General features: G+C 41.6%; 1 protein-coding gene across 3 annotated transcripts in view; it reads right to left on the reverse strand.

Annotated features, from left to right (window-relative positions):
* DRC11 (dynein regulatory complex subunit 11) overlaps nucleotides 1-13,369 on the reverse strand; it is a 156,961-nt gene that overhangs the window by 113,331 nt on the left and 30,261 nt on the right. For all 3 annotated transcript variants that reach the window (XM_032800046.1, XM_032800047.1, XM_032800045.1), the window contains exon 6: nucleotides 7,098-7,303. In XM_032800046.1, the coding sequence (XP_032655937.1) occupies nucleotides 7,098-7,303 (206 nt within the window). The remainder of the gene's footprint in view (nucleotides 1-7,097; nucleotides 7,304-13,369) is intronic.

The following is a 13,369-nucleotide window of genomic DNA, read 5'->3' on the forward strand; positions in this document are numbered from 1 at the left end:
AACCGCTCCTGAATGTTTCCCTGTCTGTCACTGAAGCAGCTCCATCAATTGTAATACCAACACACTTCGACCAGCTCTATCCCACTGACTCCAAGTAATAATCTAGTGTAACAAATATAGCAGCAGCAGGAGTAGAAATAGGCAAATCCTCCCTAACCAAGTATTGTTCTTAAAAATCACTTTCCCATATATGCTTCACATAAACCACCAAGATAGCTCAGTTTGAGACATCCATAGATTCATTTAATTGTAATAGTAAACAGTCGCTTAGTGAAAGATGATCAGTTGTTTGCAGTTTGATGTCTTCTAACATATTGCAAATTCTTCTCTGTATTGTGTCGTCAGAAAGAGGGATTGTTTTTATTCTTTTTCAGCTGACTCGCACAACATTTCAGTGCACATGTCAATAGTAGAAGGTAAAATTAACTCCTCAGTGATGGTGTGAGCTTTTTTACATTTCGGAGTGCGGTATACAACAAGGTAAGAAGCATACGATATGTGCTCCTGGGGAAGTAAATACACATTCAAGTGTTTTTTGTGATGTTTCCAAATCTTTGCTTTTTTTTGTTTAAATAAATCAAGAGGCTTGTCTTTATAGCTAGAGTGCTTTGTCTCCAAATGGCTATGTGAGTTTGAAGGTTTTAGGGTTTCATTTGATAACAGTTTACTGCAGATGACACACTGCAGCCTGTGTTCATTATTTTGGTCCTCAGTAGATGAAAATCCAAACTATGAGTAAGCAGGGTCATACCTATGACTACTTTTTCTTCTCAGGTTGAGGGAAAAAACATCCCGATGTGTAGAAAGAATAGTAAATGTGGCAGGTGACCAGCTTGGCTTAACAGTGAACTCCTGCTGATCTTAGACACAAAAAAGAAGCTTACAAGAAGTGGAAGATTGGACAAATGACCAGGGAGGAGTATAAAAATATTGCTCAGGCATGCAGGAGTGAAATCAGGAAGGCCAAATCACAGTTGTAGGTTCTGCCACTGCTAGCAGAGATTAAGGTGTCACAAGAAGGTTTCTTCAGGCTTATGTTAGCACAAGAGGAAAGTCAAGAACAGTGTGTTGGGTCCAATATAACTGAACTGGAGGATGTCCAGCTGTGAGAGGGGATGTGAAAAAGCTATGTCTCACAATAAATTTTTTTGCCTCTGTCATTCTTTCACCAAACAGGTCAGATCCAGACGTGCTGGCATCGGCAGCTCAGCATGCGGGAAGGTAATAGCTTCCTGTGGAGAAAAGATGGTTCGGGCCTACTATATTTAGAAAAAATGGAACGGCTACAAGGAGTTCCATGGGCGGTGCGCGCATCCGAGTGGGTGCTGAGTTGGCAGATAGTGATGCCGAGCCATTGGCCTTATCTTTGAAACTTCCATGACGCGTTCGGGTGGAGGTCTAGCATGACTGGAAAAAGGCTATGTAGTGCCATTTTTAATAAGGGAAGAAGGAGTTCCGGAGTAACTACAGGCAGTCAGCCTCACTCCGTCCCTGACAATAATGAGCAGTCTATAGGTAAGATCATTTCTGAGCATTAGGGAGGGAACGAATCGTATGGAACAAGTCAACTTGGATTCAGCCAAGGCAAGCTCATGCCTGACTCATCTAGATTTTCCTTCTATGAGGTGTACTGGGTCCGTGGATGAGGGGAAAGATCGATGTTATCCTGGATTGCAGTGCTTTTGATACGGTCTCGCCAGTATTTCTTCCAGCAAGTTAAGAACTGATGGAACTAGAAGATGGACCTAACGGGCTGGATAGGACGACTGGCTAGATCATCTGGGCAACTCAACGAGTAGTGATCTATCAACGGCTCTGATGTTACGTTGGTAGTTGGTTTCAGCAGAGTGCTCAGTGTCGGTCTGTTGGACCGGTTTTTGTTTAGTTTCTTCATTAATGATCGTGCGAGGATGCGTCTGGACCTAGAGCTCATACCACTCTCAGCAGTTTGAGTGACATAATGCGGAGGAGTGGCAGATTGTGGGGTAGAATTAGGTTCAGAGACGTAGACAAATTGCAGGATTGAGCCAAAAAACCGATGAGGTTCGACAAGCAAGTGCAGAGTCCTGCACTTTGAGGAGACATCCCTGATTGTATGAACTAGGGAGAATGGTAGGAAGCTTTGCAGAAAGGACTATAGGGTTCCCAGTGGCTGAGAAAGGCTCGGATATGACTGTCACCAGTTGCTTTCTTTGTTTAGACAAGGAGCTCAATGGGCATTTTTTGGCAGTATAGTAGGGGCGCTGCCAGTCGTAAGGAGGCTATGAATTCATTTCCCTCTATTCGACTATGTGAGGTATTGGGTGCTTGTGTCAGTTTTGGCGTTGCCCTATACAAGAGATGTGGAAAATTGGAGAGTGAGTTCGCGAGCGCGGGGCACAAAATGGTTAGAGGGCTGCTGGAAGCACAAGATTTTGCAGTAGGGCTGAGAGAACTGGGGATTGATTCATAAATCTGCACGCAAGAGAACAATGGCGGGGTTCCAAGAGGATGAGATCAGAACTGTTCTCGTTACCTGCATGAGCAAGTCAAGAAGTAATGGTCTCAGTACTGCAGTTGAGTATGGGTTCTAGCTTGAGTATCATAGGGAATAACGTTTTCTGGACAGTAGTAATGACACATGGAATGGGATTACTAATGGTCTCAAGTTGCAGTGGAGGAGGTTTAGGTTGGATATTAGGAAAAACGTTTTCACTAGGAGAGTAATGAAGCACTGGAATGGATTACCTAGGGAGGTGGTAGAATCTCCTTCCTTAGAGGTTTTTAAGGTCAGGCTTGACAAAGCCCTGGCTGGGATGATATAGTTGGGAATTGGTCCTGCTTTGAGCCGGGGGTTGGACTAGATGACCTCCTGAGGTCCCTTCGAACCCTGATATTCTATGATTCTATCATTGGTACTCTCATTTGCAACAGAATAGTTTAAAAATGTATCCATTTTACTGACTAAAGACTCACTTTGTGGTTAATATGCACATTCTTCACTGGAAGTGTTACAGAACACTCTTTCCCCATAACTCTTCACACATTGCATGCAACTGGCTAATAAGAAACGCTACAAGTAGGTCACTTCCACCCCACTCCTGCTGAAGCACCGAGCCCTGGCAGGTGTCTCCGGCAGGGCAGAAGTCCCTAACCCCACCATTCTGCCAGCGGGCAGAAGCTCTGAGCTCCCTCTGCCCCAGTCTGGTAGATGGAGAATGGGATGGGGATATGGAGGACTCTGCAAGGTGCACTTTAACTGTAATGAGATCTTTAAAACTCAGGAAGTATGTACACACGTACAAAGGTCTTTTAGGGCCTCTCCTGTGCCAATGAAGTCAATGTAAAATTTCACCGTAGCTTCCATGGGCTTAGGACCTGCCCTTATCACTTTATTTTGCTGGAATAATGTTCAGTGTACAGCAGAAAATAATGTCCGGGAAAACCTGGAAGATTTTAAATTTAGTTTCACTGCTCATATTCCACATACTCTTTAACTCAAGTTTTTTAGGTCTGTCTTTTTGAAGACTATCATCTGAATATTGTTGCCTTCACTCTTGCAGATTCTTATGGTCAGACTCTTGCTCTCAGTGAGTAATCCACCAGCAGCCCTATTGTTCTCAAAGGTACTACTCATTGTAAGTAAGGGAGGAAAAAAACTGCTCAACACTCTAATGCAATGATCATTGGCACCAGTTATCTACAAGTTTCAGGCTTTCAACAATTCATATGTATATTTAGTGTTATGTACTAAACAGAAACTAAAGGACATCATGGAGCACGTTGACACAAGCAGAGCAAGATTTAGCAGACTGTGTATCTTAGAAACACATGAAGACTCACTGGTGATATCAATATACAGTCAGTCCTCGAACTTATGACACAATTGGTTCCTTATAATTGTGTCGTAACTCGGTACTGTGATCTACTCCATTGTGGGACCAAGCGTCGTAAACCTGAAACCTATAGTCATACATTGAATCAGGGTGTCAATGTAGAAGGATTGTAAGTGCCGTTTCTGGTAACTTGAATGTCGTACAGTTGAGGACTGCCTGTATTTGTGACAGTTGAGTACCATATGAAGGCTCATTGTAGGGAGGTACAATCAAAAAAGCAAAATAGGAACCAGGAATGTAGATGACACAAGTCCTGAAGTCAAACTATCATCCGTTACGTAAATTGGACAAACAGCCAAAATGGCAAAACGCACAGTAATCATGAACAAGTGTGCAAAGCAGTTGAAATTCGACTGATAAAACCCTGGATTTATCATCTGAATCTCAATTTTCTTTTAGTTAACAGATCTCAAAGATTGTTAGTAGATTAGTAATATTTTGCAAGCAATCTGTATTTCCTTATTACGCTACTTCACAACAATAATACCATGTTAGAGCTGAACATCTAGAATTTCATCAGCTAAAGAATATGTGCCTAAGGGTATGTCTACACTACAGGATTATTCCAATTTTACATAAACCGGTTTTGTAAAACAGATTGTGTAAAGTCAAGTGCACGCGGCCACACAAAGCACAATAATTCGGCGGTGTGCGTCCATGTACCAACGCTAGTGTTGATTTCTGGAGCATTGCACTGTGGGTAGCTATCCTGTAGCTATCCCATAGTTCCCACTGTCTCCCCCACCCATTGGAATTCTGTTGAGATCCAATGCATGATGGTGCAAAACAGTGTTGCGGGTGATTCTGGGTAAATGTTGTCACTCATTCCTTCCTCCATGAAAGCAACAGCAGACAATCATTTCCTTATGCCCTTTTTCCCTGGATTGCCCTGGCAGACGCCATAGCATGGCAACCATGGAGCCCATTTTGCCTTTTGTCACTGTCACCATATGTGTATGGATGCTGCTGACAGAGGTGGTACTGCAGTGCTACAGAGCAGCATTCATTTGCCTTTGCAAGGCCCTATTGTAGCAGAGACGATTACCATCCCTATTGTACCGTTCTGCCATGCCATTGTAAATTGGCGATGAGATGACGGTGATCAGTCGTTTGTACTGTCTGCTGCTGTCATGGGTGCTCCTGGCTGGCCTTCGCTGAGGTCGGCCGGGGGCGCAAAGACAAAAATGGGAATGACTCCCCGGGATCAGTTCCCTCCTTTATGTTTTACTAAAAATAGAGTCAGTCCTGCCTAGAATATGGGGCCAGTGTACCACAGAACCAGAGAGCACAGCTGCTCCGTGTCAGATCCCGCAGAAATGATGAGCTGCATGCCATTCTAGGGGGTGCCCTGCAACAATCCACTCGTTGCTTCCCTCCTCCCCAACCCTTCTGGGCTACCTTGCAGTGTCCCCCATTTGTGTGCATGAAGTAATAAAGAATGCAGGAATAAGAAACACTGACTTTTTAGTGAGAAAATGAGGGGAAATCCAGCTGCTATGGTCAGGCAGGAACTTAAACGTGTGGAGGGAGAGGAGCCAGCTCCCGGCTGCTATGATAGTCCAGGCAGTACAGAATCTTTTCTTTAGACATGAAAGAGGGGGCTGATGGAGCTCAGCCCCAGGTTGCTATGATGGAATGACGGTTACCAGCTGTTCTGTACTATCTGCCAGGGAATGACCAGGAGTCATTCCTATTTTTACCAGGGCGCCCCCGGCCAACCTCACCGGCCAGCCAGGAGCACTCACAGATGATGAGGATGGCTATCAGTCATTTTGTACTGTACCGTCTGCCACCGGGGGAGGGAGGGGAGAGAGATGCTGCTGTTCAGTGCCGCAGCACCGCGTCTACCAGCAGCATGCAGTAGACATACGGTGACATTGAAAAAAGTCAAGAAACGATTTTTTCCCTTTCTTTCACGGGGGGCGGGAGGGGTTAAATTGATGAGATATACCCTGAACCACCCCGGACAATGTGTTTGACCCTACAGGCACTGGGAGCTCAGCCAAGAATGCAAATGCTTTTCGGAGACTGTGGGGACTTGTGGGATAGCTGGAGTCCTCAGTACCCCCCCTCCCTCCATGAGCGTCCATTTGATTCTTTGGCTTTCCATTATGCTTGTCGACAGCACTGTGCTGTGGCCTCTGTCTATCAGAGCCTGGAGATTTTTTCAAATGCTTTGTCATTTTGTCTTCTGTAACAGAGCTCTGATAGAACAGATTTGTTCTCCCCATACAGCGATCAGATCCAGTATCTCCCTTACGGTCCATGCTGGAGCTCTTTTTGGATTTGGGACCCCATGGCCACCCATGCTGATCAGAGCTCCATGCTGGGCAAACAGGAAATGAAATTCAAAAGCTCGCGGGGCTTTTCCTGTCTACCTGGCCCGTGCATCCGAGTTCAGATTGCTTTCCAGAGCAGTCATAATGGTGCATTGTGGGATACCGCCCGGAGACTAATACCGTCGGTTTGCGGCCACACTAACCCTAATCCGATATGGTAATACTGATTTCAGCGCTACTCCTCTCGTTGGGTAGGAGTACAGAAATCGATTTAAAGAGCCCTTTATGTCGATATAAAGGGCCTCGTTGTGTGGACAGGTGCAGGGTTAAATTGGTTTAACGTTGATAAATTCGGTTTAAAAGCGTAGTGTAGACCAGGCCCAAGATGAACGTGCTCAGAAGTCCATATGTATCAGTGGTCTGAGCTTGCACACATTTACATAGGTGCTTAACTTTACTCACGTGCTAAGTTCCACTGAACTCAATATGAATACACACAAGTAAAATTATATACGTGTTTAAGTGTTTGGAGTATCAGGCCCCCTGTGGGATTTTCACACTAGCTATTGGACACTGCCAGTGGCTGGAAAAGGGACCTAAGTACCAGTTATTTGATCCACTATGGCAAATCCCAATTCCTCTGTCTGATGGGAGGCTTGACGATTCCTCTCATCCCCTATACATTCGAACAGGAAGCATTACCTCACAGCTTGTAAGTATTCAGATGTAGACACAAAACTAGGACACAAACTAAAGTGGAGTTTAAACGTCTCCTGAATTTTAATCTCTCTGCCTGATTCTGTGATCCTTACTCACCCAAGTAGTCCTTCCTCTATGAGTAGTCCAGTTGGAACTAAAGATGCTACTCAGAATAATGCTGGCAAAATCAGGCCCCCTAAGGCAAATGCAATAGCTATAGTGCAAGTATTTTCTTTCTTCTCACCGGCATTCAATGAACCACTGGCGGATCTGATCCTGAAGACTTTCCTTGATGTCAGGACCTTCTATTTCTCTCAGATGGGTCTTGATGGATACCAGAGCTTTCTTGTACTCAGTCTCATGCCTCCCCTGGACCTCACGCCTCTTGGTTTCCACATTGTGGACACGTGCTACTGAAGCACTTATCCTCTGGAACTGAGGAGGTGGGTTCTGAAAATGAAAAGGGAGAATGAGGTTCAAAATCAAGGTACAAATTAAAGAAACTTAATGTAGGTTGGAGTGCTGGGTTGATACTCATGTTATCTAAGCCTTGTTTTATGTGTGAGAAATTAAAAAAAGGAGAGAAAAAAAAACCCACCCTGGATGCTCACAATGGTCTATTGTTAGTGTTTCAACCTTAATTAACAAAATTGTTGTGTACAAAAACAATCCTTCTAGCGTGGGATCCTGGGATCTCAGTGAGACAGGTGAGAAGACTGCTGTGCAGCAAATTCCAACTGTATCCATGTCAGAAGGGTGCCAGATATTTTTTTAATTGAATTTTCAAATGTTTGGATTTCCGAATGGTTCTTTTTAATTAGACAGCATTGTTTTTAATTTGTTCAGTTAAAATGTTTTATATGCACTGTTTGGTCAGTTGTTTCCTGGTATTCTGTGGCAGATGGTAAAACTCCTTTAGGAAATCCACTTCCCTTGAGTAAAACATAACTTCATAAATAAAAATCTAAACACTGTGATAAAAAAGGAACTTCCCAGATTTACCATGATTAGATAATCCTGCCAAGGAGAACTTTAGGTGCTTAGAAGTCAGAATAAAGTGTTACAAAAATAAATAAATAAGCTCAGCTTTCTGATTGATTTTATATATGCATTTTAGGATAGATACAAATGAGTCTTTCATTTATGCAATCAAAGAAATATGAAAAACACCATCTGTGGTGTTGAGCTAAAACTTTACTAGGCTGTATTTTCCATTGTGTGATCATTTATAAACTGAAAATGTGTTCTTTCTGTGTCAGTAAGTATTTTCCAACTTGGAGGGTAAAGATAATATATTTAAAACTGATCTAGTTCAACTTATCTTCTGTGCCACTCTGAGTAAATATAACTCATGTACTTTCCCCTGACATCATTTGTAATTGTACCCAAACCCCCACAAATCCAAACTTATTTCAAGGGCCTGAGCCAAAGGCCACTGACTTATACACTTTAAGGTCAGAAGGGACCATCATGATCACCTAGTCTGACCTCCTTCACAGCACAGGCCATGGAACTTCACCCACTCACTCCTGTAATAGGCTCGTAACCTCTGGCTGAGTTACTGTTGCCCTGAAATCATGATTTAAAGACTTGAGTCATAGAGAACCACCTTTTACTGTAGTTCAAACAAACAAGTGCCCCACTCTGCAGAGGAAGGAGAAAACCCCACAGAGTGTCTCCCAATCTGACTTGAAATTAATGGGAATCTTTTAATTGACTTAGATGAGCTTTAGGATCAGGGTCTACATTCTATTTGTTCTACCATTGTATATCACTTCACTGAAAGTCACAGTCCTAGAGAATACCTACAAGAAAGAAAGAGTGAGCCCTCTACCATAAGACTGGCCAGCTTCTGTTCAGTTTCATTTAGATGGTTCTCTTCAGTGTTGGACCAGATTCCAATGATTACTAACACATATCAGACAGAAAAGATGCCCAACAAGTACCAAGTAAACTTCAGTTTCAGAATATATAAAATGAATTTTATGCTATGTCAGAGGTGTGATCATCTTAGGCCCTGATTTGGGATAGCAGTTAACCATTTTTCCTGTAGCTGGACCACACTCAGCTGACTTACAACAAAATGCTACAGAAACAAAATGGACAAAATCAGTCAATGAGCAAGTACCTACAAGAAAACTAGAGCAGCAGTGTGCTCTTGGGATGCAGTTTGATATATTCTGTACCCAACAGTGTCTTCAGAAGATATTGCCTTGGGTTAATTCTCAGAGCTTCCAGAGTAGCCAAAACCATCCCATACATTCAGCAATCCTCATCAAATACTTTGCAAAAAATATTAATACCAGTAATTATTTACACTTGTATCTTTTTGCCTAAGAATCCCAGTGTCCTTCATAAACATTAAACACGAGAGTACCCCTTTGCAGTAGGTATTTTGCCACTTTCTAAGTACTTGCCCCTTTACAGCGCCAAAAGGAGAACGCAGGACTCCTATCTCCCAGATCTTGCTCTGACTGTTGATGTTACTCTCTCTTAAAACAGTGCCAGAACTTTTCTATCTGCTTGAATTTAAAGAAATTCTAGGATGAGATTCTTTCTTAGATGCTCCTATCAGATCAGTTCCCTATGTTGTTCTCAAAGGCAACCTACATGAGTAGAAATATTAGCCTGTGAAATAACATCAGGCCTGGTATTGTGTAGCTAGACCAGTAAAACTCTACCCTACTGCACCCTGCCCTTATATATTGCCATAATTGTTTCTGTGACTAGACAAGCTGACAGGTACTGTTGTGGTACAACACAGTGGGTGTCCTGTTGGAGATTGCCTTTCGAAAAGGAGATTCTGGTTGGACCCTCCCTAGAGGTAATTTTATTTGGAATCATTATTTATGTCTCAAAGTTCTCTCCATCCATGAGTGGTGAGAAGAAAGGTGGAAGGAGAGAGAAGTGGGCGGGTGAGCGGAAAATAGTTGGGGGTGTGAACCCCATGAATGGTGGGATCTGGGGCTAGGGTTAGATATTTCCCAATGAGCAGAGTGGGGTTCTCTGAGCATAGGGATTTGAGAGGAGAAAGAGAGAGAGAAAACCACACACATATTTTTTCTGACCTGGGGCAACTCAGTATCTCTCTTTATGAGGACTGTGTGTTAGCATATAGTCTAAACCAGCTGGCTAGGCTCTGGCAGAGCCAGTGGCCAAGTTAGTTCATGAACTGGCAAGAGGTGGACAGTGGGAAATTTCCTACTTTACTAAAACAAAGGGCAGCCAGTGACAGGGAGATTGGCTGTGGCTGCTTCTTGCTGCAGGGACTATTCTGTGTTATCTCTTTTTAATTCTTAGGGTACTATTTTATTAGAAAGTAACATTATGTGCCACTTATACCAAGGAGAGTGTGAGCATCCTCTGTATGTCTTGATAATAAATGAAAGAAGAAAGGGGAAAAATTATAAAATTTACTTTCATTAGATGTTATGGTATACTCTATGCCCATGAATCCAAATTCCTTCCTTTCTTTTCTTAATCTTTCCTAAATTAAATGATAGTAATTACTCATGTGAAAATGGTGTATTTAAATAGGGAAAGAGGCAGCTGTTGATATGACATGTTGCTGCTTGATTGTTTCCATTGTGGAGAAAATGGAGCTGACTCAAATATGAAAGACCAGATAAGCAAGAATTACAGAAGAGAAGTGGGAGAGAGATTCTGAAATGAGAAGCAACAGGGGCTAGGATAAATGACTACTGAAGGATTCATGGCAGGCTGATGTCGCACACATGTTATGATTCTGCCTGTGAGTGAAGGCCACAAGGTTTACACATTTAAGAAATACAAAATGACTTCTGTTCTCAAGGAAAATGAGGAGAGTGAAGAACTGCAATTTAAAAATCACGTGATGCATCTTTGGCGTTTAGTAAAATGTTACATACATAAAATAGACCTGCTTCACTATTGGGTTACTCCTGTTGAAATCAATGGAATTATACTGAGGGGAGAAAAGAAGGGGGGAGGGATAAAGCACAGGATGAATTAGCCCCAGTGGTATGTCTCAGGATCTTTCAAAATAAATTCAGATTGGCTTAAATATAGAAACTAGCAGAAGGACCACAAAGAATATTCACACAGAGCAATATATCAACTTAGGTCTATGATTACGGGAAAGGGATTGGCACACAAGGAAAGGGGTGGAGAGAGCTTGTTATGTATACACTGGCTAAGCAATAAGTAAAATTGAGACATAATCTATATAATGTTCATTTAATCTTGGTATCTAAGTACTAATCAAATGATGACACAACAATAAGTTTACTGATAGGTGAAGGATATAAACAATGAAGAAAAGAAATTAGTTGATAGGGTACAACTAAGGATGAAGGGATGAAATAGAAGAAAATTAAAGCTGAACATGAAGGAAAAAACTCCTGGCATCGAGACTTACTAGGCTATGAATAGTCTCCCAAGGGAAGTGTTAGAAACCTCAAAACTTGGGTCAATTAAAAAGAACAGTGTCAACTTAACATTAGTGAATTTAAAAAAAAAAACAACCACTATAGTTTTATATCAGATACACGATCTTGGTTCCTGAGTTCAACCACTAGTTTTTTCTTCATTTACAATCATATTTCCCTACTTTCTTTGAAAAAGGTTTTTCTTCTACTCTTGCTTTGTGAAAGACTCAGACAACTAACAAAGGAAAATGACGGACTACACAAGGAAACGGTGCTGAGTGTGTAGATAGTATGTTGATTTTTTACATTAGTTACAAAAATTTAATCTACTTTTAAAACAAAATCTTTAAACAGGATCTCCGGCCTTCTCCAATTGAAATGAAATGAAAGGAAAAATGAGTTGAACATTGCCAATGATGGCACAGTTGTGAATCCAAGAATAATTTTTCTGCCCTCTTGCTTTACAAAGGAACAAAGCCAGTAAGACGGTACATTACTGGAGCTCTGTTTCTGTGGACCTTAGGCTGTTTTCTTTATACTGACAGTTTCATTTTTTATGTCATCTTAAGTGTCACTTGTTTGAGGTAGTATCAAGAAACCTATTTTCAAACGTCGGGCCCTACATATGGTTCCTAAATCCCACCCTAAAGGTCTCACTGACCTTAGAGATGATGCAGCACCTAGAGAACCCAGCAGCCCTGCTGAGTTTTCTTTGCATACTCCTTTCAAAGAGGGAGATGTTCGGGGACTACAAAGGTGACATGAGGCATGACCTACATGCACAGTGTCCAAGGATGCTGAGGAAAGTAAACATTAACCTGATGGAGGGGTTGCCCTGCTTTGGAAGTGGCTGTCCTCCAAGACAACATGACTTCAAACAACCCCAGCTACTACAGCATTCAGATGACAATCTTTGAATACTGCCAAACAATATTCCAGATCAATATTCCATGGACAGTCCCCAGAATTCTTAATGTTTTCATAGATATCATCTATACACTTAGTGCATATTAAAAACAAAAGCCAATTTCTTTTCTATGTTGTTTCTCTGAATTCTTTTAATGTGGCTGCTTTTGACTCCTAGGGAGGTACTCTGCAGTCAGACACTAATAAATAGCTTTTCCTTGGGGGCAGAAGCATTTTTCCATCTTAAAGAAATTTCTCTGGCCATGCAAAATTCAAATTTGTTAACTCGCCTTATAAACAGCAACTCATTTAAAAACAAATTACAAATATTAGATGGAGACAGTGAATTCAATAATGCACTATAGCTACATCAGCTATAGAATAATGCATCTTCATGAAGGCTTCCCATGTGAATAAACCATTATATTTACAAGCTTTCCATAGTTAATGACCCAGAACTGGATAACGAAACTCACATTTTTAGTGAGGTCCTCTGTCAGCAAAAGTATACATATTAATAATTGATGTTGCTGTAAAAATAGGACATTATATGAAGCTTCCGGAGTTTGTGGGAAAATAGGACTACACGGTCCATTAACTTAAAATGCTTATCTAATGTTTGATGGGCTTTGTCTTTAAAATCCTTGTTTAAATTAATAAGGCAAAATGGACATTTATCTAAAAGAATGTTTGTCCAACTCATCAGTCACAAGTACACTGAGCAAGCTGCTTGCTGTTGTATTCTTTGTGTTCTCTAAAGAGAATTTAGGTTTTATGAAAAGATGAAGCCTAACAGTGGAACTTCCCTGAATTTTTCAAGGTAAACCAACATGATGAAAGCTCACCCAATGGTGGCGTTTTTTTTCTGCTTGAGGATTCGCTTATACAGACCACCATCTCAAGGTGGAAAAGTCTCACTCTTTATGCTTAGTCAGCTCAACAGCTCTTTCCAGCACAGACTGCTTTATTGTTCATTATAAAGCACTTAGAGGTGTGCAGGCGGGCTGAACATGCTTGAGGCTATAGTTCTGCATTGAGGATGCCCCATGCTGTGTAACTAACTGCTCTTCAATTGTTCCATTAAGATTACATTTAAGAGGGGAAAATAGTCTTAATTTCAGTAAATAAAGACATTTTATTTGATTTCATATTTTAGGAGTATGGTGCCTGAAAGATAACTTTACTTTATTTCTATTATCAGGTA

This window comes from Chelonoidis abingdonii, chromosome 10 (assembly GCF_003597395.2).
Source record: "Chelonoidis abingdonii isolate Lonesome George chromosome 10, CheloAbing_2.0, whole genome shotgun sequence".
Lineage (NCBI taxonomy): Eukaryota > Metazoa > Chordata > Testudines > Testudinidae > Chelonoidis > Chelonoidis abingdonii.